This window comes from Eleutherodactylus coqui, chromosome 5 (genome assembly GCF_035609145.1).
Source record: "Eleutherodactylus coqui strain aEleCoq1 chromosome 5, aEleCoq1.hap1, whole genome shotgun sequence".
Lineage (NCBI taxonomy): Eukaryota > Metazoa > Chordata > Amphibia > Anura > Eleutherodactylidae > Eleutherodactylus > Eleutherodactylus coqui.
In genome coordinates this window covers 143,651,537-143,678,791 of record NC_089841.1, presented here as the reverse complement: position 1 = coordinate 143,678,791, position 27,255 = coordinate 143,651,537, and the positions used below count along the sequence as shown (strand labels likewise).

General features: G+C 45.1%; 1 protein-coding gene across 2 annotated transcripts in view; it reads left to right on the top strand.

Moving 5' to 3' along the window:
- MPHOSPH9 (M-phase phosphoprotein 9) overlaps positions 1 to 26,335 on the top strand; it is a 77,922-nt gene extending 51,587 nt beyond the window's left edge. For both annotated transcript variants that reach the window (XM_066603336.1, XM_066603335.1), the window contains 9 exons: positions 1,927 to 2,028; positions 2,259 to 2,420; positions 7,296 to 7,468; positions 13,302 to 13,460; positions 13,556 to 13,676; positions 13,795 to 13,883; positions 20,684 to 20,841; positions 23,095 to 23,163; positions 25,198 to 26,335. In XM_066603336.1, coding sequence (XP_066459433.1) covers positions 1,927 to 2,028; positions 2,259 to 2,420; positions 7,296 to 7,468; positions 13,302 to 13,460; positions 13,556 to 13,676; positions 13,795 to 13,883; positions 20,684 to 20,841; positions 23,095 to 23,163; positions 25,198 to 25,299 — 1,135 coding nt within the window. In that variant the 3' untranslated portion in view covers positions 25,300 to 26,335. The remainder of the gene's footprint in view (positions 1 to 1,926; positions 2,029 to 2,258; positions 2,421 to 7,295; positions 7,469 to 13,301; positions 13,461 to 13,555; positions 13,677 to 13,794; positions 13,884 to 20,683; positions 20,842 to 23,094; positions 23,164 to 25,197) is intronic.
- Positions 26,336 to 27,255: the final 920 nt, after the last annotated feature.

The window sequence follows — 27,255 nt, the reverse complement described above, 5'->3', positions numbered from 1 at the left end:
TAGCTATGTGGGTCGTCTTTATATGTGTGTCTTGTCTTTTTGGACAATTATTTTAATATATATCTATTAAAAGTTATATTTTAACAGGGGACTAATTTCTGTGATACCCAATTTTGTTATTTTAGGGTTTCTACCGCCTTCAGTGACTTATTAGCACAAGTATGGATCATAAATCCTTTGCTTCCTCCATATATTACATATCGCTGTACGCCAGATTCTAAAAAAAATTGTTAGCACAGTAGCCAAGGCCGCACAGTACGATGGGACACCCTGACTTCATCTCCAACCTTTCAGAGCTCTGGTTCATCCATGAGCTTATCTTGGTAATACCAAGGTGGATTCTTGGAAGCCCTTCCATTCAATACATCTGTCTGGTGAGGACTGCCCTCTTATTACTCCGCAGTGCACAAACCAAAGTGGCGCCATCCAGCATTAGGTCCTCATGGGGAGCATTCCTATAGGAAGAGTTATGCGTCTGTATGAAGCCTATACGCTGCTGAAGTACATCTGACGGGTACATTATCCAGTATTCTTCTTTAGCATTTCTTCTACGAGCATTAGATCACCGAGGAACACATAGTACTTTCCTCTTTTGCCCTTTTTGCTTGTTCTTCAGCCCCTTTGAGGATCCAATCTCACCTCCTACAATAATCAGTTGCTCTCGGCAAGCAGGCTTCTACGGTACCAGTACCTACTGCCGCCTCATCTGTCCATACCCATTTCAGCAGGTGTATCTGTTATTGAACAAGGGCATCACCCCCTCCCACTCTCACACATTTTTTGTTAACACCCTGCTAAACGTGCATGCATTTTCTACACAATAGGCAACTTACTCTGTCTTCTGAGTCACAGGAACGCTTTTCAGAATTTGTTTTCTTTAAGTCCTGAAGAAAGTATGCAGCTGTTGATTACGTCCACTGGGCACATCAAGCTGACTGCAACACCTTTTATTTTTCCCAGTCCCTTGGATGCTGCTCTGGAACATCCGAGGCTCTTGGGGTGTCCCCCAATTAGATGGATGAGAAAACAGGATTTTTGTTATTGACCATAAAATCCCTTTCTTGTCACGCTCATTAGGTAACACAGCACCTATCCAGTAGGTAAAACTCTGCAAGCAGTGGGGATGTTTACTCACAAAGCGATTCACAAGCTGCCTGTTTTTTTGCCTAGAGTTATTTGTTTTAGGGTTACGGTCTGTATTGATTGACCTCATGTGCGATTTTGCTTCTCTCCTTCTTCTTACGTACAAACTGATTTAGCTCCATGCCTGCAGGAGGGGTATAGCTGGTAGGACAGACTAACGTTTTTCGCTTAGTGTCCGCTTCTTAGTGCCAGTAGCTATATTCAAGGTCTTGCTGTGTACCCCAATGAACGTGATGAAAAAGGAATTTTACGGTAGGTAATACAAATCCTGTCTTTAGGCTATATTCACATTACAAGAAGAAGGTGCAGCATGCAGTAAAAGAATAAATACTATGACAGAACCTGACGGACCTCATTGTAAGTTACTAGAATCCATTGGGCCCTGTTGGTTTCCGAAGCGCAACAGTTACAGCACTGCATTATTTTTGATGATGTGTCACCTTCTTTGAAGTTAAGGATGATTTTGGCTGCCCCCTTAATGTAGGTAGTTGACTATCATTAGAATGTGTTATTAAGTGGTCAGTTGCCACATCTGTGTAGCAAAAATGTTAGCTCCTTGCTAAATCTAATTGCAATGTATAGCATAGGCTCTTTAGAAAGAAACTGTTAATAAACGTAAGGCTATATATATCAAGTGCATTGGAATACACCGATGAACAAATAATAAAGGTAATGTTTAATAAATTGTTAACTAATGGGCTTCAGGTGACTGCAGGTGGCCAGTGTACTGCTGCCTTTCCGCTTCTTCATTAAATGTAATATGTTCTTTCTTGGGTGAAACAGGACCATTTCAAAACTGGAAACACAAATTAGACAAATGGAGCATGACAACACAGTGAAGTATCATCATATAGCTGAAGGCCAGCAGTGGTCATCCAGGCCTAAGTAAGTTGTTTGATTTTTTATTGCTCTTACACTATATTTTGTATAGTGAGTATAGGTTTTCTATTGTTGTAGAACAATAAAAAAAAGCAATGTAAGTACAAAAAATACAGTACTTTTTAACTAGGACATATACTATGATCTTAAATAAGACCTATGTTATATTGTTAAAATTGGGAACCGTTTCTTCATTTTGTCATTTTCATGTTTCTTTTTCTTTTTGGGTCACAAAGTAATGAAATGTTAAGCACAAGTGGTAATTCATACAGTGTGGATACAGCCATTTGTAAGCATCTGACTTCTGAAGCAGAGAGTTCTGTTTTCACTGGCCAGGCGCTTGACAACAAAACCAAAGAGATGGAGAGGAAACAACACATAATCTATACACAAAATAGGTGAGCCGTATGTTGCTATAGTGTCTTGTCTCTTTTCTTAAACGTATTTTGCATGGTTGATATTACTCTTCTATTTATTTCTTCAGGACGCTTTATTAGAATATAGATTTTTAAATGAAAAATCTTTCATTTTCTCGTCCATGTCATTGGGGGACATCGGAACCTTTTGGGTCATAGCTCCTGCCACTAGGAGGCGACACTAAGTTTAAAAAAAGTTGCCCCCCCCCCCTATCAATTATACGGCACCTGCAGGCACTGAGCCTAATCTCTTTTCGCTTAGTGTCCATACGAGGCAGACCTGCCTGTTTTGTAAGTGATCTCTGATTTTATTATTTTAGTTTGTTTTTTTTCAATCATTGTGCCTTTTAGATGGGAAACAGGGGCAACAAAGGTCTCTCTATTTGTCCTTAAAGGGGTTGTCCTGCGAAAGCAAGTGGGTCTATACACTTCTGTATGGCCATATTAATGCACTTTGTAATGTACATTGTGCATTAATTATGAGCCATACAGAAGTTATCAGAAGTTATTCACTTACCTGTTCCGTTGCTAGCGTCCTCGTCTCCATGGTGTCGTCTAATTTTCAGCGTCTAATCGCCAGATTAGACGCGCTTGCGCAGTCCGGGTCTTCTTCTTTGCTGAATAGGGCCGCTCGTGCCGGAGAGCGGCTCCTTGTAGCTCCGCCCCGTCACGTGCCGATTCCAGCCAATCAGGAGGCTGGAATCGGCAATGGACCGCACAGAAGCCCTGCGGTCCACCGAGGGAGAAGATCCCGGCGGCCATCTTCAGCAGGTAAGTAAGAAGTCACCGGAGCGCGGGGATTCAGGTAAGCACTGTGCGGTTTTTATTTTTAACCCCTGCATCGGGGTTGTCTCGCGCCAAACGGGGGGGCTGTTGAAAAAAAAAAACCCGTTTCGGCGCGGGACAACCCCTTTAAGTGGGGAGGGCAGACAGTGCTGAAATTGTCCCACTGTTAATCGCTCCTCCAAAAAGGTGAAATGGACCAGAGCAGCATAGCTCCTCTGCATCCTGCCGGCCATGGGCTTCCCCACCATTTGCTGCATGTTTCTTGGTTTTCATCCTCTTCCCCCCAATCTAGTGTACTCTTCCTACTAAAAGGGACGCAAGATGCTTAAGAGGTGACCCTGCTGGTACTTCGGGGAGCTAAAGGGAAGTGGTTGAAGATAAGATGATACATAAGGGAATAGCTAAGTACTGTGCCATGTGTACCTCCCTCCCATTAACACCATCCTCTCTCCCGGGACCCCCTCCATTCCTTTTGGGGGGTTTAGCTCTCCTCAACTCCAGGACCATGCAGATGTTCTTCCCCTTAAATCAGCTCCCCGTAGAGGAGCCTCACGGACCTCAATCCGCACTCTGGTGTTGTGGCTATTTTAGGCCTTGTCTTTGGCCCTGCCCCGCTTGTCTGGCTCATATGTCCCGATCTACTGTGTCCAGCTCCCGACAGGGAGCCTCACCGGCAACATCCTATCCTCTGGTTCGAGTGCCATGGCCTTCCTTATAAGTTAGCCCCTGGCTACTAATTTATGTCACAGATGTAGTGGGCAGGACTTCTTGGGCATGTACAACAAGATGGAATTTCTTCTTGGTCCTTCTCTGCTCATCTCTTCTATAATAAATGGATTTTTAGGGAGAGGGCTAGCTCCTGTAGCTCCCTTCAACTGGTCCAGTGTTGGAATGCTCACTGACACCGCCAGCAGGAATGCGGGTGTTCTCCATCAGCACTCTAGCCGCAGTCCTGGCATCGATAGCAGGAATACCCATCTCCTCTACTGGCACCCCAGGTCGTTCAGCCATAGTCCTGGCATCAGTAGGGGGATCTTCTTTAGCAGCACCCCAGGTCCTCAAGCCATAGCCCTCCAATTCACCGTACAGAGCATGCCCTTCTGTTCTGTATCACATGTGGCCATCCAGGGTGCAGTAGTTCAGTCCATCGACCTGCAGCTCTCCCACAGATTCTGTATTATCGCATCTGAGCAGATAAGCCATGTTGACAACTAAACACCTTAATATCTGTCAGGTAATGTTGCGAGACCTAATCCCACACCCCCCACCACAATGCCTCCCACCACAATCAACATTTCCAGACATGGTGCCTCCTTTTACTGTTCTGCACTTAGTCCCTACTGAGTTCTGGTCTGGGGTGGACTTTCATCAGACATGCCCTTTACTTCAGCTCCACATTCTCGCTCAAGTTGAGTCCGTAGCAAACTATACCACCTGTCAGACTCAGGAGAGTGACACCATCTGATGGAACTAGAGGTCGTCATGGTTGTGACGTTTCTATGTGATTCCCTTCCACAGGAGGACTAATTGTAGTGCTGCAAGTTTCCAACCTCAATTATGCCTATGCTGCCATGGGCATGACTACCCACCTAATTACCCTGTACCATTCAAGGAAGGGTATTAATGCTGGAATCTGTATTTAACAAGATTATGCAGTGACGGCAACTATCAGCAGTTTTATTACTCCTTCCATAGAAGGGTAGTATGGCTACATGTCCCAGAGCGATAGATGCATCTTTTTCCCTTTCCCTGGGAGTGCATACTGATGAATATGCATCTGAGAGCACTACACAGTTACGAGCATCAGCAGTCTACACATAACAATTATCACTCAGAATTCGTTCAAACGAATTTGAGCAATAATCATTTAGTGTGCATGCAAAAAAAATCTCTCGCTTTTTACACACAGGTTGTTAAGCTGACTTTTCAGCCAGCTTAAAAACCATCTCTGGCTTCTTGTCCCGTGTAAACGCTCCCCGCTTAACGCTTCCCATAGGAGGTCAAGCACTGAGTGAGAAGCCTGCGAACCAGCGGGATGTCTTTCTGTGTACACACTCTGCACAAGCGTTAACAACCTTAGCGGTGACGTCTGCGCTCGTGCAGTCATTTAAACGACTGTTGGCCTGTGTAAAATGGCCATTAGTGTCACCTCTTTCTGGCAGCAGCTATACCCATGGTTTCTGTGCCCCCTAATGAATGCAACAACAAATGCATTTTAAGGTAAGTAACACTACCATTTTTTCCTTTTGTTTGTTGAACTGATGTTTTGATTATAATGAATGGAATTCCTAACGGAGGATCTTGCATTTCTAACTTCCTGGGTACATGTGATCTGTCAAATGATCTGCTTGTGTATTACTATAAGACATGACATTTATGGAGTAACATACATACACAAGATCAACAGTGTGCGAAATAGGAGTAAAGACAGAGCAGCAAGTTTTGACCAAGGATCTAAACGTATCTTCCGACACAAATGTGAACAAAGCCCATTTCATTAAAAAAAAACAACAAAAAAACATTTATTAGACAGATTACATAGAAATATACATTGCCATTCATTGAGGAGTTAGCTTGGGATCACCCAGGACAGGTACCAGAGGGCACACCTTCACTTTAAGTAGTCTGGACAGGGATCTACCAACTCATGTTTATTTTTTTTCAGCTTAGGGCTTCTTCAGACTAGTATATGCGGTAATATGCTTGCCGCTTCAGAGTGTATTAGCACACAAACCTGTCAAAAGTATTTTCTTTTTTGTCAGTTCAAACTGCACACTATTGCGTGCGAGCAAAAAAAAAGGAACAAGAGAGGTCCTGCCCTATCCTTTCTCACACGTAAAAAAACTATATGCAAGAAAGACAGGGCAAGGCTTATCTTTACTCGTGCCTAGTAATATTGTGTGAGAATCACGCTAGTGAAAACAAAACCATTGAAATCAATGGTTTCGTTTCGTCATGTTCTGCGGACGTGATTTTCACAGTCGTCTGCTTAAATCCTCAAGGTGCAGCAGTGCAAACATCAGCCACTTCAGATAGTAACCTCAAAATAAAATCAACCTAGCTGGCTCTAACTGAACATAAACCGCCCTTAGTACTGACTGGTGGACTACCCTCTTCCAGCTTAACCGCAAACCTAAACCTGTCTGCATATATGTTCCATACTCGCACACAGTACTCGCAGTATACAAGCTCCCAGTGCTATGGAAGTCTGTGTCTCCAGAGCAGCCAATGCACATTTCCTCTGCCCCTGTACAATCCACCCAGCTCTCCCAGATTAATATGGCTGATACCAGAGACACTTGCTGACACGCAAGGATGGGTGAATCAATCAGCATCACTTCATTACAATAGTCATTATATTTCTAACATGCATTCACCTTTTGATAATAGATAAAAAGTTTCAACTGAGGAAACGCAAAAATAAAATGGGAAAAAATGTTTAGGAAGTAACATAAAACAGATGGTAAGCCCTAATAACCTCCATGACAGATAGAAGCGCAGTGGTCAGTAGATCCTCATATTGTTACAGGACAATCTACCCAGCAGCCCCAATTTTTGAGATACTGTTTAGGGCAACTGTATGTTAATTTGTATCATAAGTATTACATTACTAATTTCATGGATCCAGGCCTCTGTGGTTGGACTTTTTGGACGCTTCCAATTAAGTAAAATGACCTTTTTAACTTAAAATATAGAAGTTTATGCAAAGTAAAAATAGCCACATCTTTAGGAATATCCTCCACAAGCCCAAAAGACACACCTTGGGGTGTATGGTCCTTGTGGCTCCTGGATTAGACTCCATAAACTGGAGAATGTTTCACCAGTATCCCTGGAGAATGCCAAATTCAAAACACATGTAGGAACGTCCCAATATTGACCAAGTATTGTGTGTACTCTGCCAACAGAGCCTGTTTCTAGGGTGCAGAGAAGGGCTTTATATTTGCTGTTATTTCTTCTAAAGCTATGAGTCCAAAATACTATGTTAGATAAACTGATACTACCAAATTGTTTGTTTTGCTTGCTGTAACCTAACAATGAGTCCAGAACTAATATTTTTCACATTTTGTAAAGGTACCATTCTCCTCCAGAAAAGGATGCTGTGCATGACATAATGGCATCTAAACCCAAAGCAGAAGACAGCAGCAGTGAGGAGAGTCCAATTCTAAAAGCCTATAGAGATTATGAAGAAAAGCAAGAATTGAAAATCTGGAATACTATTACAAATAAAGACGGCGCATTTCATAGTAAGTCTGTCCTGTTTCAGCTAGAGATGAGCGAACGTACTCGTCCGAGCTTGATACTCGTTCGAGTATTAGTGTGTTCGAGATGCTCGTTACTCGTGACGAGTACCACGCGATGTTCGAGTTACTTTCACTTTCATCTCTGAGACGTTAGCGCGCTTTTCTGCCCAATAGAAAGACAGGGAAGGCATTACAACTTCCCCCTGCGACATTCAAGCCCTATACCACCCCCCTGCAGTGAGTGGCTGGCGAGATCAGGTGTCACCCGAGTATATAAATCGGACCCTCCCGCGGCTCGCCACAGATGCATTCTGACAGAGATCAGGGAAAGTGCTGCTGGTGCCGGAGCTGCTATAAGGAGAGCGTTTGGAGTGATTTTAGGCTTCAAGAACCCCAACGGTCCTTCTTAGGGCCACATCTGACCGTGTGCAGTACTGTTGAGGCTGCTTTTAGCAGTGTTGCACAATTTTTTTTTTTGTATATCGGCCGTGCAGAGCATTGCGTCCTCAGTCTGCAGTCATTGTACAGAGTATAGGGCCAGTACTGGTGAGGCAGGGAAAGACATATTCAGGCTATATAGGCAGTGGGCTTTTTCCAAAAAATTGGGGAAAAATACTATATTTGGGCTGCCTGTGACCGTCTTCAGTTTACTGCGTGTCTTCTGGGGGTAGTAGTCCTAATTAATACGCAGCTAAGCGTTACAGCAGGCTTGCGCAAAATTGTTTCCTGGATCTGCTGTCTCTGTTACATCAGCGCCGTCATCCCGCCAGAGGGAAACAGTATACATAATATTATACGCTGCCTACAGTATCTATGCTGGGGGTAGTAGTCCTAATTAATACGCAGCTAAGCGTTACAGCAGGCTGGCGCAAAATTGTTTCCTGGATCTGCTGTGCGTTCCGTAAGGGAAGTCAGCCTCCAACCACAGGCCAATAAGCGGCACATTTAATTACAGCGTTCTGTTTCTGCACTACTGGTAATACAGCATGCTGTGAGGGGTAGGGGTAGGCCTAGAGGACGTGGGCGAGGACGCGGAGGCCCAAGTCAGGGTGTGGGCACAGGCTGAGCTCCTGATCCAGGTGTATCACAGCCGACTGCTGCGGGATTAGGAGAGAGGCACGTTTCTAGCGTCCCCACATTCATCTCACAATTAATGGGTCCACGCGGTAGACCTTTACTAGAAAATGAGCAGTGTGAGCAGGTCCTGTCGTGGATGGCAGAAAGTGCATCCAGCAATCTATCGACCACCCAGAATTCTGCGCCGTCCACTGCTGAATCCTCTGGCTGCTGCTCCTCCTTCCTCCCAGCCTCCTCACTCCATTACAATGACACATTCTGAGGAGCAGGCAGACTCCCAGGAACTGTTCTCGGGCCCCTGCCCAGAATGGGCAGCAATGGTTCCGAATCCTCTCCCACTGGAGGAGTTTGTCGTGACCGATGCCCAACCTTTGGAAAGTTCCCGGGGTCCGGGGGATGAGGCTGGGGACTTCCGGCAACTGTCTCAAGAGCTTTCAGTGGGTAAGGAGGACGATGACGATGAGACACAGTTGTCTATCACTCAGGTAGTAGTAATTGGAGTAAGTCCGAGGGAGGAGCGCACAGAGGATTCGGAGGAAGAGCAGCAGGACGATGAGGTGACTGACCCCACCTGGTTTGCTACGCCTACTGAGGACAGGTCTTCAGAGGGGGAGGCAAGTGCAGCAGCAGGGCAGGTTGGAAGAGGCAGTGCGGTGGCCAGGGGTAGAGGCAGGGCCAGACCGAATAATCCACCAACTATTTCCCAAAGCGCCCCCTCGCGCCATGCCACCCTGCAGAGGCCGAGGTGCTCAAAGGTCTGGCAGTTTTTCACTGAGAGTGCAGACGACCGACGAACAGTGGTGTGCAACCTTTGTCGCGCCAAGATCAGCCGGGGAGCCACCACCACCAGCCTCACCACCACCAGCATGCGCAGACATATGATGGCCAAGCACCCCACAAGGTGGGACGAAGGCCGTTCACCGCCTCCGGTTTGCACCGCTGCCTCTCCCCCTGTGCCCCAACCTGCCACTGAGATCCAACCCCCCTCTCAGGAAACAGGCACTACCGTCTCCTGGCCTGCACCCACACCCTCACCTCCGCTGTGCTCGGCCCCATCCACCAATGTCTCTCAGCGCACTGTCCAGCCGTCGCTAGCGCAAGTGTTGGAGCGCAAGAGCAAGTACGCCGCCACGCACCCGCACGCTCAAGCGTTAAACGTGCACATAGCCAAATTTATCAGCCTGGAGATGCTGCCGTATAGGGTTGTGGAAACGGAGGCTTTCAAAGGTATGATGGCGGCGGCGGCCCCGCGCTACTCAGTTCCCAGTCGCCACTACTTTTCCCGATGTGCCGTCCCAGCCCTGCACGACCACGTCTCCCGCAGCATTGTACGCGCCCTCACCAACGCGGTTACTGGCAAGGTCCACTTAACAACGGACACGTGGACAAGCACAGGCGGGCAGGGCCACTATATCTCCCTGACGGCACATTGGGTGAATTTAGTGGAGGCTGGGACAGAGTCAGAGCCTGGGACCGCTCACGTCCTACCCACCCCCAGAATTGCGGGCCCCAGCTCGGTGGTGGTATCTGCGGCGGTGTATGCTTCCTCCACTAAACCACCCTCCTCCTCCTCCTCCTCCTCCAACGCAACCTCTGTCTCGCAATCAAGATGTGTCAGCAGCAGCACGTCGCCAGCAGTCGGTGTCGCGCGTCGTGGCAGCACAGCGGTGGGCAAGCGTCAGCAGGCCGTGCTGAAACTACTCAGCTTAGGAGAGAAGAGGCACACGGCCCACGAACTGCTGCAGGGTCTGACAGAGCAGACCGACCGCTGGCTTGCGCCGCTGAGCCTCCAACCGGGCATGGTCGTGTGTGACAACGGCCATAACCTGGTGGCGGCTCTGCAGCTCGGCAGCCTCATGCACGTGCCATGCCTGGCCCACGTCTTTAATTTGGTGGTTCAGCGCTTTCTGAAAAGCTACCCACGCTTATCAGACCTGCTCGGAAAGGTGCGCCGGCTCTGCGCACATTTCTGCAAGTCCCACACGGACGCTGCCACCCTGCGCACCCTGCAACATCGGTTTCATCTGCCAGTGCACCGACTGCTGTGTGACGTGCCCACACGGTGGAACTCTACGCTCCACATGTTGGCCAGGCTCTATGAGCAGCGTAGAGCTATAGTGGAATACCAACTCCAACATGGGCGGCGCAGTGGGAGTCAGCCTCCTCAATTCTTTACAGAAGAGTGGGCCTGGTTGACAGACATCTGCCAGGTCCTTGGAAACTTTGAGGAGTCTACCCAGATGGTGAGCGGCGATGCTGCAATCATTAGCGTCACCATTCCTCTGCTATGCCTCTTGAGAAGTTCCCTGCAAAGCATAAAGGCAGACGCTTTGCGCTCGGAAACAGAGGCGGGGGAAGACAGTATGTCGCTGGATAGCCAGAGCACCCTCCTGTCTATATCTCAGCGCGTTGAGGAGGAGGAGGAGGAGCATGAGGAGGATGAGGAGGAGGGGGAAGAGACAGCTTGGCCCACTGCTGAGGGTACCCATGCTGCTCGCCTGTCATCCTTTCAGCGTGTATGGCCTGAGGAGGAGGATCCTGAAAGTGATCTTCCTAGTGAGGACAGCCATGTGTTGCGTACAGGTACCCTGGCACACATGGCTGACTTCATGTTAGGATGCCTTTCTCGTGACCCTCGCGTTACACGCATTCTGGCCACTACGGATTACTGGGTGTACACACTGCTCGACCCACGGTATAAGGATAACCTTTCCACTCTCATACCCGAAGAGTATCAATGTTATAGTAAGGGAGCGCTCACTATTCAGATGACCATAGTTGATGAGTTATGGTTAAACGGGTAAATCCTGAGGTCCCAATTCATGCAGGTAGATGAAAGCTGCAGAGCGGCTTGAGATGGCCCCCAAACAATTAATTGATGGGGAAAGTATGCAGTAAAAAGAAAAAAAGGAAAGAATCTCAGCGCTCAAGAATAGGATACCAGTTAGCTGTAAAGTTAGATGTAATAATAAACTTACTTCACGGAGGCGTCCGTGGGTAGACGCCTCCGATCCCAGAAAGCATGTAACAAAATCCTGCGGCAAAGAGCGATCCGTTTCACTGGTTTATTAACTTACAATGATGGTAGACGCGTTTCGGCCAGTCAAGGGTCTGGCCTTCATCAAGTACCCGATGAAGGCCAGATGGCCCGATGAAGGCCAGGTACTTGATGAAGGCCAGACCCTTGACTGGCCGAAACGCGTCTACCATCGAACCCTCGAGCATCGCGAAAATTTCGTCCCGAGTAACGAGCACCCGAGCATTTTGGTGCTCGCTCATCTCTAGTTTCAGCTCCTATATATTGTAATAGAAATATTACAACAAGCCTGTCTGTATTAAACAAGGGACATCGGAGGAAGAGAGTCTGTGAAAATGTAACCACAGTCTGCTTACACAACATGCAGCACAGAGTTTAGAAGTTATATAAGAAATTTTGGTGACGTTCAATATGTTCGTCATTACAGCTGCCACACATAGCTTTCTGAGACTCTTGAATGGCACATCTCAGTGCGAGTATTGCTGGCATCATTCAAAGTGTTGCCAGCATGGGGGCGGGTCGCCTGGAGAGCGTTTTCCCCTACCCACCTCCATTCACTGTAATCAGACAGCCGTTCAGACTGCGTCCCATGTAAAAATGGCCATTAGAAAGGACTGACGAGAACTGTCAACAACTTCAGTGGTCAGTAACCTTTCAACAAACTTTTGCTTATTTGAGAGTCACTGTGATTAAAGCAGACCTGTTACCTCTCCTGACATATCTGTTTTATAAAATAACAATTCTGGGGCATAATTTCTTTGAACTTTGTGTGCCATTCCTCTGCTATTCCTCTTAGAAATTTCTGAGTAAATTGACAACTGGGTGTTACAATACTCCTTGGCAAAGAGGCGTGTCTATGCACTGTGATACTCTCAACACTGATTGGACAATGTGAGTGTGTGCTGGGAAACAACATAAACTGGTAACCTCAAGTTGAGAATTCACTCAGTATTTTCTGTGAGGAATGCTCCAGGGAATAATAGTATTTAACAGAAAAAAACATGTCATGAGTAAAATAAGTATCAAAAGTGAAGATCATTTTATTTACCTACAATTATGGTTTTTGTGCTAAAAATTCACGCTGCCCATTAGAGATCTCACTTCCTTCTAACCTGCTGTACACTGCCTGTTGTCATGTGAAATCTGACTCTAGCAGCAGAGGCATTGGATTGGATTATAGGAATCGGGGGAGGGTCTTTGCTTGCTGCTGTCTTATGCTGCCCAGCGAAGCCTATAGAAAAGGAAAGACGTAGACAGAGGAAGAAAGATTCACACAGAGACATGACTGCAGCTTCTACTAAGTGTTTTATCTAAACTTGGTGCTGGCTTCACAGCTACACTGCTCAGTACTACAGTATAATGCACCCTGTGCTGCTGCTCCAGAGCATGTTCTACAAAGAGACATGAGAGCAGAATATCATCTTTTCTGTGTACTGTGTATGGGAGGCATGTAGTATGGAAATGAACTAGTCTACATCCACCATTCCAGTGGGAACTAACAATTAGAAACAGAGCCTGCAGAGGGGAAGCTTCTGAAAAATATCATATATGAGAGATCCAGAAACAGTTTTGTTCCTTATGTACACAGATGAGAGTTTATTCTGAAATGTCAACTCAAAAGCTAGTTATGCTTTAAAAAGCATATAGTATATTTTTTACTATTGTAAGTAATATCTACAGATGTTTTGTGAAACATTACATGGTACTTGTTGAATATTACAGAACTGTCTTCCAAGAGACACCTGATGGGTATCAGTGACTGTTGTACACCTGGAGGTTCTCCTGAGAAAAGTAAAGAACGACAGAGGCAGCCTAACTCTCCATCTGGGCCACGCTCTTCTTCACTCCCACCAGCAAACCGCAAGTCTATTAGTACACCAAGTAAGGGTTATGTCTTTTGGTTTTTTTTACTTAAACTTTCTTAGCTAATATGTAATATTGCTGATATATTACCTTATTTTCCTTGTTTTCTGCAGCAAAACGTGAATTAATGTTGACACCATTGTCTGTGAAATACAGTCCAAAACGTTCTCCAAGTGAAAATCTTTCTCCAGGTTTAAGCCAGTTATTACGTGGTGAGGAGAGCACTGTGACAAGGTATGGATTATCTTTAGTTGATACTTGGAAGTTGTATTTACAAAAATGGTTGCAGCTTCATTGTGTTCAGCTATGTCGTTAAGTATGTACACATTTTTTTAACTTTAATTTCCTGTAGGTTTGATGTGTCTTGGGATGATTCATCGACATTTACAAATCAGAGTCCCAGAAAGAAACTGCAATTTATGTCCCTGGATGACCCAGAAGGTAATAGTCTGATGATATGGCTGTTGGTGTTTAAGGCCTTAGTCAGACGGGCGTTTTTTCGCGCGATTTGCGTATGCGTCCGGCGATTTTTTTAAAACCATTGCTTAGCAATGGTATCGGATACATGAGCGCTTTTTATGCGCTCGCCCGATAAATTATAGAACAGAAATCGCAGATCGCACCTATCTGCGATCTGCGATTCCTGTTCTCTTCTCTATATGCGCTCAACGGGGCCGGCGGCAGCAGCGCCGACCCCATTGAGAACATATAGAAGACAAATCATTCTTCTCTGCCACAGCTGTAACAGCTGTGGCAGAGAAGAACGATGTTTGCCCATTGAATTCAATGGAGCCGGCAATACAGCCGGCTCCATTGAAAGCAATGGGCTGCCGGCGAGCGCAGGATGAATTGTCGGGAAGGGCTTAAAGGGGTGGTCTCGCGAAACAAAGTGGGGTTATACACTTCCGTATGGCCATATTAAAGCACTTTGTAATATACATCGTGCATTAAATATGAGCCATACAGAAGTTATTCCACTTACCTGCTCCGTTGCTAGCGTCCTCGTCTCCATGGTTCCGTCTAAATTCGCCGGCAGCTTGCTTTTTTAGACGCGCTTGCGCAGTCCGGTCTTCTCCATTCAGCACGAGCCGCTTCAGTGTGCTCCCCGCTACAGCTCTTCTGCGCATGCGCAGACGAGCTGTCACTGCTCGGGAGCGCGCTGGAGCGGCCATTCTGTACCTTCCTCTGTTAGAGGAAGGTGCAGAGCTGCCGAGCTGTCCGGAGAAGCCGCCCAGCTGTCCCGCCGTCCAGCTGTCCTGGTAAGTGATGGGCCGGGGGGGCTGCCGCTGCCCCGGGGGGGGGGCGGGGGGCTGTCGCTGCGCCGGGGGGGGCTGTCGCTGCGCCGGGGGAACTAGCGCTGGGCCGGGGGGGGGCTGCCGCTGTGATGGGGGAACTAGCGCTAGGCCGGGGGGGCTGCCGCTGTGATGGGGGGGGCTGTCGCTGCGCCGGGGGGGCTGCCGCTGTGATGGGGGAACTAGCGCTAGGCCGGGGGGGCTGCCGCTGTGATGGAGGGGGCTGTCGCTGCGCCGGGGGGGCTGCCGCTGTGATGGGGGAACTAGCGCTAGGCCGGGGGGCTGCCGCTGTGATGGGGGGGGCTGTCGCTGCGTCGGGGGAACTAGCGCTGGGCCGGGGGGGGCTGTCGCTGGGCCGGGGGGGCTGCCGCTGTGATGGGGGAACTAGCGCTGGGCCGGGGGGGCTGCCGCTGTGATGGGGGGGGGGGGGCTGCGCCGGTTACCTTCTGCCTGGCGGTGGGTGACAGGTCGGCCGTGTTCACTCCAGGGGTCCGGTCGGCGGCTGCGGGGCGTCTGGTTGCCATGGAGACACAGCTGGTAGCGTCTCGGGAGCGCGCACGTCGGGCTACAGCAAGCGATGCGAAAAGAGCTGGCGGCCATCTTGGGAAAAAGTTTTATAAGTTGCTGAAACGCTGGAACAGTAAGTAGAAACCAGCTAGGAAAGTAATTTACAGGGGTAATTAGTAATGTATGTTTAATTAGGGGGACTGGGAAAAAAAAAAATTCACTGCTTCCTCGAGACATCTCCTTTAAATGTATAAGCCCTTCCCTGCAATTCATCCAGAAATGTGTAAAAATAAAAAAAAAATATATACTCACCTTGTCCCGGCAGACGGAGTTCAGCGCGGCTGGCCTGCAGTGGATGTGAAGGGGGTGTGAGTCAGACCTGCCCCTGATTGGCTCAGCGCTGAGCCAATCAGAGGCAGCAGTCACTCACACCCATTCATGAATTCATGAAGGGCTTATATATTTAAGCCCTTCCATACAATTCATCCCGCGCTCGCCCGCAGTGCATTGCTTTCAATGGAGCCGGCTGTGTTGCCGGCTCCATTGAATTCAATGCGCTGGACAGCTCCGGCCCGTTTCTAATGAAACGCGGCTAGGAGCAGATTTTTCGGGCGACTTTTTGGCCCCGGTCACGCGATTTGCGGATGCGCATCCGTCATGCGATCCGCAAATCGCGCGAAAAAAACGCCCGTGTGACTAAGGCCTAAGACTGTATGATTATAATAAAATCCCTGTAGGGGATTATGCAGTTTTCCCTATGGCAAGACAGGAGTTGTGAAGCTGGCCACATGGTCTCTTGATCAATAACTGCTGACAATAAAATGGCATTGGGACTTGTATATTATGCAGATATTTACAGAAATATTTCTTTCCTATTATGATGTGTATTAAATATTTTCACTTTTAGGGAAAATTGGAGTAATTCACAATAGTAACTACATTCTAGCTTTTACTTTTTGTAGATGCCCTTAGGAAAAAGCAAGCTGCAACATAAATGGTAAAGGGAACCTGTCATTACTTTTGAGAGCCCCGTAAACTACAATATGGGGCTCAATGGTCAGGGAACGGGGATTTTGGGGAGGTATGTTTCATACTCAGTGGGCGCGCTGTTTCAGCGCTTTGTCCCCTCAATGTTATTGTGCACTGTGCATGCGTTCTTCCATTCATCTCTATAGAAGAGTGCGCACACAGAGCAGAATGAAAAGAGTCACTCTGTGTGAACAGACAGTGCAGTAGTATTGATGACATTTCCTCAGGATTGGTCAATAATATCAGATCGGTAGGGGTCTAAAGCCCGCCAATCAGCTGATGTGAAGGAGGCTTTGGTGGGCGAGTGTTCACGGTGTAGTGACCCACAACAGTGACTACTGCACAGTGGATAGATTTGCTTCTTCCAGCAAATCCTTTAGATTAGCTGATCGTCAGGGGGTAAGGTGGGTGTGCTGCTAATAGTCAGATGGCGCCAATCTGATATTGATGACCTACCTAGAGGATAGGTCATCAATGTAAGGCTGGAAATCCCCTTTAATCAATGCCTTGCACTAGTTTTTATGATTCTGTAACTCTTCCCTATCATTTTAGTGCTGATTCGTTGGATCAAATTATAAAGCATACAATATTTTTTTTTAGATTCCTAGGCAAAATATTTATCGGGTTCCATTTGTTGTTTTTATTTGAATATTTTTGGTTATTTTTTTGTTCGATGAGCTATATTTCTCTGTTCTTTGGTACAATTTCTAAAACTTGGGGAATGAATAATTTAGTATGACTAATTGAGGCTTTTTGTATGCATACCTTCTGTGAGTTGTTAATGAGCGAGTCTTTTTTTTTTTTTTAAATGGTGTAATAAACCAATTATACTCTATTCCTGGTTTGAACTATTAAAGCGGCCTTCCACGACTAATATTACCTGGTTCCCTCTGTTTGTGCCAATCTGCCAAGGATCTGTCTATATCTGATCCCCTATTGTGTCATCTAAGATGGCTGCATCGTTTCATAGAATCATAGAATGGTAGAGTTGGAAGGGACCTCCAGGGTCATCTGGTCCAACACCCTGCTCAGTGCAGGATTCACTAAATCATCCCAGACAGATATTTGTCCAGCCTTTGTTTGAACACTTCCATTGAAGGAGAACTCCCCACCTCCCGTGGTAACCTGTTCCACTCATTGATCACCCTCACTGTCAGAAAGTTTTTTTTTTCTAACATCTAATCTGTCTCCTCCCTTTCAGTTTCATCCCATTGCTTCAGGTCTTTCCTTGTGCAAATGTGAATAGGGCTGATCCCTCTGCACTGTGACAGCCCTTGAGATATTTGTAGACAGCTATTAAATCTTCTCTCAGCCTTCTTTTTTGCAAGCTAATCATTCCCAGATCCTTTAACTGTTCTTCATAGGACATGATTTGCAGACTGCTCACCATCTTGGTAACTCTTCTCTGAACGTGCTCCAGTTTGTCTATGTCTTTTTTAAAGTGGGCTGCCCAGAACTGGACACGGTATTCCAGATGAGGTCTGACTAAGGAAGAGGGAGATAATTACCTCACGTGATCTAGACTCTATGCTTCTCTTAATACATCCTAGAATTGTTTTTGCCTTTTTGGTTGCTGCATCACATTGTTGACTCATGTTCAGTCTATGATCTATTAGTATACTCAAGTCTTTTTCACATGTGCTGCTGCTTAGCCCAATTCCTCCCATTCTGTATGTGCTTTTAACATTTTTATTGCCCAGATGTAGGACTTTGCATTTCTCCTTGTTAACTACCTTTCTGTTAGTCGCCGCCCACTGTTCAAGCTTTCTAGATCTTTTTGAATACTCTCTCTCGTGTTAGCTATCCCTCCTAGCTTTGTGTCGTCGGCAAATTTGATCAGTTTTCCATCAATTCCCTCCTCCAGATCATTTATACAAATGTTGAACACCACTGGCCCTAGGACAGAGCTTTGTGGCACCCCACTTGATACATTCTTTTATTTGTATGTTCAACCATTTATGACCGCTCTTTGAGTACAATCACTCAGCCAGTTGTGAATCCACGTAACAGTTGCCTTGTCAATCCCATATTTGGTCATTTTTTCAGTAAGTATGGTATAAGAGAATTTGTCAAATGCTTTACTAAAGTCAAGATATACTATATCCACCACATTTCCCTGATCAACCCAGTCGGTGATTCTGTCAAAGAAGGGTATTAGATTCGTCTTGCATGACTTGCTTGTTACAAACCCATGCTGCCTCTGGCTAATTACTCCATTTTTATCCAAGTACTTGCATACATGCTGTTTAATAATTTTTTCAAAGATCTTTCCCAGTATAGAAGTCAGGCTCACAGGCCTGTAGTTTCTGGGATCCACTTTCTTCCCTCTTTTGAAGATAGGGACAACATTTGCCATTTTCCAATCTTCTGGGACTTCTGTTCTCCAGGAATTTTCAAAGATTATGGCGAATAGTTCAGCAATTACCTCTGTTAATTATGTTAGCTAAGTGTTCCCTTACCATCTCTCTGCTTATAGATAGCCTGTATTTCTCTGACTACCTGATGTACACTGTGAATTGAGCAGTACTTGCAAATCTGAGTGCAGCGTGTTGTATCCCAGATAAGCGCTGAACCCATCTTAGGTGACAGGAGAGGGGCATGGGAACAGCACATTCATTGCAGAATAACACAAACAGAAGACACCAGGTTATATTACAACCCCAACCTCCTTATGGCCCCCTGCACACGGGCGGAAATTCCGCAGCGGGTTTACCCACAGAATTTCCGCCAGTGCCCGCCTGCATAGGATTGCATTACAAAACGCAATCCTATGCAGACAGCCATGATTTGTCCGCGTGAAAATACAAGCGGAAAACAAATCACAGCATGTTCTATTTCTGTGCGGGTCTTGCAGAAATCTCGCTCCTGGTGCGCCGGCTCTGTTCTGTGCATGCATCGGCTGGGCGGCAGCCGGCACATCACAGAGCCGGAGCCGCGGCAGCAGGTGAGAGCCACACTTGTCCCTACAGAGGCGCGGGCTGGGTCCCGCTGCGGGAATTCTCGCAGGGGATCTGACCCGGCCATCTGCAGGCAGCCTTTCTCATCTAACTTCAAATTATGACACAACTTTAGTGGTTCATTTTGAATATGTCAATAAATCGAATAATAACATGTTTTAATCCCAACAATTTTAAATAAAATCACAAAGGTGAGGGGGAACACAAAAACATATTTCACTAGAAAAGAGCCAAAAATGCAGAGCAGGCACGATCGCCGCTAAGCAGGCACAATTGCCATAAAGCCTGCACAATGGCCGTAGGGTAGGCAAAATGGCTGTGGAACCTAACAATATGCAGCAAGCCAGACTATAAACCAGACTTATATGCAGTCACTCACTCAACCCAGCCCAGATTGGGGAGGAGCGACTGCATGCAACTAAGTCTGCAATGTGGGTTGCCCTGTATCTCTACAGTGGGCCACACTGGCTGACATCTTGGGCTCCCCCAGAAGTCTATAGCAAACTGCATAAAGGAAATATTGATACACTCTAATAAAATGTGGGTGTTTTCCAACAACTTTAAATACCGCTATCCTCTGTACCATAATGGATCACTGGATTGATTTAGCAAAAATATGCTTACTGAAAAGGTTACTACTGAAACTTGAAAATATTATAATTGATGAAAATCAAAATCACACATCATTAGTATTATTTCACATAAATTATTGCCAATATGAGTCTCATTTATCTCCACTGTTGCAGTTTAATAGAAATTGTATTCTTAAACAGACCATGCATTACTTGTGCTATGAAAAAATCCTACACATGTAGTTTACTTATATGATAGCCAATGTGATAACTAGCAAAAGTGCAATTTTTTTCATTTGCCTAAAATGTTGTTTCAGTGCTAAAAAATCCCCCTGAATTGCTCAATGTCATTTATGTTTATTTGCCTAAAAGCTAATGCCAACAAATCAACAATTGTGGCTATCAATTTGTAAAAGGGCCTTAAGAACTAGTTCAAGATTCACAAGAATCCCTCAAACTCCAGGAAGGTTGAACTGCTGGTTCAGGAGTTGGATGGAGTCCCAGGACGTTGGGGAAGTTGATTCACTGCAGTCCAGGTCTGCTGTAGCACCGTTGGTGTAAAGGGTGGAGGAAAAGAACCAGGTGGAGGCTTCAGTATGAGCATCCTCTGAGGGTCATCATCAGCGGTCCAGAAATTAATCTTAGCTACCCTGATTGGTTCCAGAGTGAACAGAACTTTTAGGGTGCACTTTATTCCTGCCTAAGGTGCAAGAAGAGCATGAGATAGACTAAAGGCCGGGTACAACCTGAGAAAACACCTTTCTGTTGACTTAAATATGTACTATAAAATATTTTTACAATCAGACTTATTTAATGCTGCGAGCATAGGTATATATTTAACTGATATGCATTGCTTTTTCTCCTGTGATCTTTTTTTTCCCCAGTAAGGCAAAAGACTATCATTAATTCAAAGAATAGCAGTAAGTCAGAGTTTCCTATATTATTACCTCCATTTGAAACTGAAATCACATACAACGAGCGGATGAAAACCATTTCTGACACAGAGCGGCTTTTTGATGAATTAACAGAAGAGAAAAAACAGGTATCGTGATTAGCATATTAGGGATCTTCTCTTTCGCTGTATTATATTTTTCTTAATCTGTTGCCATTACTGTATTTTTGCATGGTTTTGTATTTTTAATGTAAAAAAATAATTTCCTGCACTCTTGACTTGAATGGACAGGCAGATCACATTCATCTGTGCTTCCCCTTCATTCACTAAACGGTTTTGATGCTTAATGACAAATATTAGCTCTATCTATACAGACAGTTTTGACTACTGCTTCCCTGAGATACTGTATCTCACGAGGCGAAGCAGTAGTTTTAGGCTGCTCTCACACAGGCGTCTGATAAAACGCGGCGTTTTAATGTGTTTTCGAACAGCGTTTTCAAAAGCGTCAGACAACGTTTCTTAACGCACCCCATTATTACCAGTGGTAATGAGGTGCGTTAAAAAACACTGAAATACACTAAAATGGAGCAGACTGCGTTCGAACGCTCGTCTGAGAAGCCTTATTGAAATCGATGGAGGCATTTCACAGTGTTTAGTGTGACGTTTGAAATGCCGCGCTAAACGCTGTAAAAAAACAGAGTATGTGAGAGTGGCCTAATGCTATAGCCATGCAAGGCGTATCTGCGGGAAATCCACAGTGCCAAAAAAATACCAGTTTGTGTCCTTCTTGTCACAGATTTCCTTCGTAAATGCTGCAAATTGTCCACAGATTTAACCCTTTGCACTGGATGTCAATTTCTGCATGCATTCCATGCAGTTTTCCTCCATAGCAAGTGGATGAAATTTGTTTCAGTCTCATTCAGTTTGCTGCTACTGCAAATACTGTGGATTTTCTGCACAGAAAATCCACAGTGGACCTGTCTCTTGTGGACACACTCTGAAGCCATTAGTTCTGTATGGCTACACGTATGTTTTTAAGAAAAAACACTCCTGTCTTTGTAACATTTTTTCTGGCGTTTTTTTGTTCAAAACCAGATGTTAGCTGAAGGTCAGTAGGCAATTATGAAACATTCAGGGACATTTACAAAGGGGTAAGTCCAGAATACTGGCATAGAAAAGTCACAAAATTTTGCGCAAGACCACCTTGTGTATAAGTATTGTGACTTTTCTGCCCATCTGTGCCGGCCTTGCTACGTTCGTGAAAAGTTGGTAGGACTTGTCAGAAGGTGGTATGGCTGCCCTGGACCAACAGGTTTCTGTATAATGTACGCCAGAAACTGGTATAAAATATGCCATAAATGTATTCCAGGTCGGACCTGGCTTACATTTATGCCAGGTTAAATTTCCCCCAATGTTTTTTCTTTTCTTTTCCGTTTTTCAATATCAGTGTAGTTTTTGGGTCCATGGAGGTTGTTTTCAAAACACAGCATACTCTAGGTTTGCCTTTTTTCCTCAGCCATAGGAAGAAAACACCTGGAAACAAAAGCATGTGTGTATAAACAAAAATGTCACCGAAAAAAATCCTTGTACAAACACCCAAAATTCATGTCATTTTTTTACAAGCCTAAATAAAACAGCACAAAAAATCTCTGTATGAAGCAACCTTAAAGTATGATTCTGACCGATAACTGTATATGGCCTGCTTACAATAATTACATGAATAGTTTCCCTAAGAATTTGTAAGCGAAACCCGCTTTCAGGTGAGGAAACACATAAACCATGTAGATTTTATTTTATCTGGATCCTCAAGAGGGGTTAAAAAAGCAGGAAATATAATTCTGATATCTATAGACGACCTTGGCTATTCTAAAGCTTCATTTAGATGGGACGAATATCGGGCAAACGTTGCCCGACACACGTCTTTGTGTGTCCTCGCTCTGTGCTGTTGCACTAGAGCTAGTATCTCTGGCTTACTCACAGAGTGGCCAGCAGGGGGGCGGGGAGGCTGCAGGAGATTTCACTCCCACCCCTCTCCATTGACTTAACATAGCGGCCGTTCAGTACTGAACTGCTGTTATTTACACTGAAGGATCATCGTTCAGCTCATCATATATCATTTACGCTGCATAAGCGATGGAAAATGAGCTGATTGCTGATTGTTCAGTGTAATTAGCAGCTGTTTAGTATCGAACGGCCGCTGTGTTATGTCAATGGAAAGGGGTGGGGGAGCGCGAGGAGAGAAATCTCCTGCAGCCTCCCCGCTGTGAGCCAGCAATACTAGCTCCCGTGCAGCAGCCTGACATTCGTCTTGTGTAAATGGGCTTAAGTATGTACTTTTGATCTTCATGACAATATACAATGATCATTTGTTTTGCTGACATTTTGAACTGCATCTGCCCACAGATTGAAGCTGCCCTTAGCAGAATGCCAGGTGCTGGTCACAGACTGAGCCTGAAGACGAGAGCCACAAAGGTAGCTTCTTCCCCCTTTTCTTTCCAACCCTTCTTCATTTTGACGATCCTTGATGTCTTGTGGAAGGCAAATTTTGCAGCATCTGCCTTTTTAAATTTCAAAATATCAGGATTGCCGTACCCAATTTTAAGGCTAGGTCCACACGTGGTGGAATTCCCGTGGAAATCTTGCAGAATGACCGCAGTTGGACTGCATGGAAATTCCGCAAGATTTCTGCAGTACAGATGCGGCTTCAAAACCTGCGCCGTTCGGCATGGATAGATAGGATAGGAGAGAGCCGGCAGCAGAAACGGCGATACAATTGACATGCCGCTGCTTTGAATCCGCGGCATATGTCAGTTTCAGCGCAGCTTGGCCACAACGAAGCGGCCGTAATGTGTGGAAGAGATTTTTGCAAATCTCGTCCACTTTACTGCTTAATCCTGAGGTTAAAATTGCAGGCGGATTTTCTGTGCAGAAAGTCTGCACAGAAATTCTGCGGCAATTCTCCCCCATGTGAAACCAGCCTTAGTGTTTGCTAATACTTCTAGAAAGGGCAAAGCAAGAACAATAACTTCTCCTAATGGGGTATTCCCATCTCAGCGTCTTACCCTGTCCTGCCCCTGCATCCGAGAGGTGGCTGCGTTTTATGGAAAGAGTCATGCACCTTATTCTATGCTTTTTGTGTAATTGCCATAGAATTGAATAGGAGTTAAGTAAACAATGTGTGCAGCACAAGTTACACTCTATGTGCCACCTCCGTGTGCTGTGACCAGCGGTACGACTGCATAATGCTCTGAGAGGGGAATACTCCGTTAAGAGGTTAGCTTTATAAATCAGATTCTTGTTATAAGTTTCATCAATGCCTACTTTTAAAGTGCCCATACATATTAGACGAACATTAGCAGTACCGACCAACTATTTAATGTGTATAGAGGTAACCTGACTCTTATCTGACAGCAGATGTCGGGGGAAATAAGGATTGGGCAGGTTGAATTTAAACATGCCCAATTCTTTATTCTCAGGGAAGATAAGACACCACCAAAAAAGTTTGGCAGCAACTTATTTCCATCTCCTTATTGAGAAAAAAATCCCCCCCCCCCAAATATATGTTGTTTGTACCTATAAGACTATCCCATACATAATAAAGCAATATGTGTATTTGTTCTATTGGCTCCTTAATACAGTGGACCCTTAACATATTGATTGGTTCTGGGTCAACCATTGAATTTTACACAAATATTGTATGTTGAAACCATAACTCAATGGAAAACTGATAATTGCTTCTGAAGCTTCCAAACTGTCAACCCAAAGTAATACAGAATGATGATTAAAAGACATTAAGCTGTAAATACCTTTTTGGGTAGGGGACGGGAGCTTCTTCAGGTTACTATACAGTACACAGTGTACCATAAAAATAATATTGAGTCGCCCTATCCTGCAGCTCATCCTGATGCAGGTAAAGAGCAGTACAGGATAGTTCTTGTAGTTCCATATTTTACTGTAGAGAGGCGCTACTAGATAGCTAACCAGTGAATGCACTTCAGCAATAGACATAGCTTAACAATGAAATATGCCAGTTGGCTGGATTTTTCTGCAGAGTGTACGTGCTGCAGATCCTTATAGTCTGTGATATTGTATGTTACATAGTAACATAGTATGTTAGGCTGAATGAAGACAATGTCCATCTAGTTCAGCCTGTTTCCACCCTCTAGTTGATCCAGAGGAAGGCAAAAACCGCAACAGGCAGAACCCAATTAGCCCATTTGGGGGAAAATTCCTTCCCAACTCCATAATGGCAGTCAGAATAATCCCTGGATCGACCAATGTTGAATCTGGTTTTAAGTTACATGAGTGAGAAAGACCATGGAAGGTTGAATATATTGTATCCTGAGGCCATTGTAAATTGAGGGACCGCTGTATGTGTTACCAAAGAGGCAGTTTTATAGATACTATTTGCATTCATATTCTGAATTTCAGACCGACTTTTCATTTTGCGCTTGTTTACAGTTGATTGAGCTGCTATCCTGATCGTCCTTAATCTGTTTATTTCAGGATAGTTTGGAAGATCGTTTAGAAAGGATCAACCGGGAACTGGGTTCAATTCGAATGACTTTAAAGAAATACCACGTACTACCAACATCAGCAAATATTTAATGCATTTAAAGATCCCCACAGCTAGCACATTGCACTGATATACATATTTATGCACTGACCAATGCTAATAGCTGAAAGCCTGAAGGCAATGGCCTCTCAGAGCTTTTACTGCTTTGATAACATTTCTATTTCACGCAAGCTCTTTTTATTATACACATTTTTCTTACACAGACTGTAAATTTTCTATTTTGCTATCTAAATTGGCCAAATTTCCGAACAACGGCTGCAGAGTATGTACAGTATAAGATATGTAGGCATAGATTTTATTAGGTAATGTGTTCCCCATCACTTACAGCTTTTATAGTGTAGTATTTTTATTCTTCCTGGTATGGAACATCAAAGTGCTTCCAAAGTTATGTTTTGTTAAATCCGAATCTTCTGGACCTTTTTGTTTTATATGAAGTATTTGGTTACCACATGTATTATATTTAACTGTTTTGTAAAGACATTCAATGCTTTGCTGGGCAATGCATTGCAGACCTACCCTGTGTTCTGTTGATTACCTCTTGGATACTTGGTGGAACAAAATAAAGCCCGGTAATGTGAAACATTTTGGAGCACAGCGCAATGCGGCAATAAATATCCTTTAAATGTTTTTTCTCTTTGTGTTGATCTTCTGTTAATGTGTGGTCTACTGCGACATGAGAACTAGTAAGCACCCAAGATCCCTTACCATAGGTTCTTTTTTCCTTGAATGACAACTGAACACAGTGGGGCTTATTTACTATTCAAGGTACAAGTTTTTTTGGTGCAAATTCCGCCAGAAAAGCACCTACTGTGCTTGCACCACATTTATTATGTTCTTTTAGACACTCTTGGACACTTTCTCCGACTTGTCTGGAAAAGGAATGTGGCCTAAATCACAGCGAATTTGCATGACTTGGACCAAAATTTTGGCACACTTTTTTGTGTAAACTAAGCCAACTAACAGGTGGTCTAAACTTAGACTAGACAGTCTTAAAATGCCACAGATTTATCATTAAGTGATAAATCTGGGACATTTTAAGACTGTCTAGTCTAAAAGCCTATTTACACTGGATGAATGTCGGGCAAATGATGCCCAACACTTTTCTGGCATATACTCGCTCCCGTGCTGTTACACAGGAGCGAGAATCGCTGGCTCGCTCACAGAGTGGCCAACAGGGGCCGAGGTGGTTGGAGGAGATTTAACTCCTCGCTCTCCCCTATCCCTCTCCATTCACTGTACGCAGCGGCCGTTCAGTACTGAACGTCCGCCGCTTAAAGTGAATGGAGAGGGGCGGGGAAGAGCGAGGAGTAAAATCTCCTCCACCCACCCCGTCTCCCTGCTGGCCGCTCTGTGAGCGAGCCAGCGATACTCGCTCCTGTGTAACAGCATGGGAGCGAGTATATTCGAGGACGAGTGTCGGGCATCATTTGCCCAACCTTCGTCCAGTGTAAATGGACCTTAATTTTGCACTGTTTGACTTTTAGACAGTTTAGTAAATAAGCTCCAGTGTTCGCTGTCCAGTAGACAAAAGCCCTGTTTGAGGATCTCAGCCAATCAACATCCTAGAGAGAGCACAGTCACTGATCACTGATGATGACTAGTAGAAGGCAGGAGAAGCTTACAGATAGGACACACCTCACACTCCACTGTTCCAAAGCTTGGATGTCCCCTTCTCATTAAATGATCAACAAATCCTGTCAAAATCTGATGAATCCACCAAAAAATGTCTAATGGTTTCACTGAAATAAATCAAGATGATTGAGAGTCTCCTCTAAGATCCCCCAGATGACATCTTCATTTTAAATTTCCCTTGCGATTATTGGTGCCTTTTAAGTGCTTTACTTTTGTCATTTTTGTGCTTCTGGGACCTGTGGTTCTGTGAGTTTCCAGGAGCACACTGCTGCAGGTGTGGTTGATTTGGCTGGCTGATGGTGTGGAGTTATCCATCCAGCTGATCACCGTCTGCTGCATATAAATGCTAGTTCCCT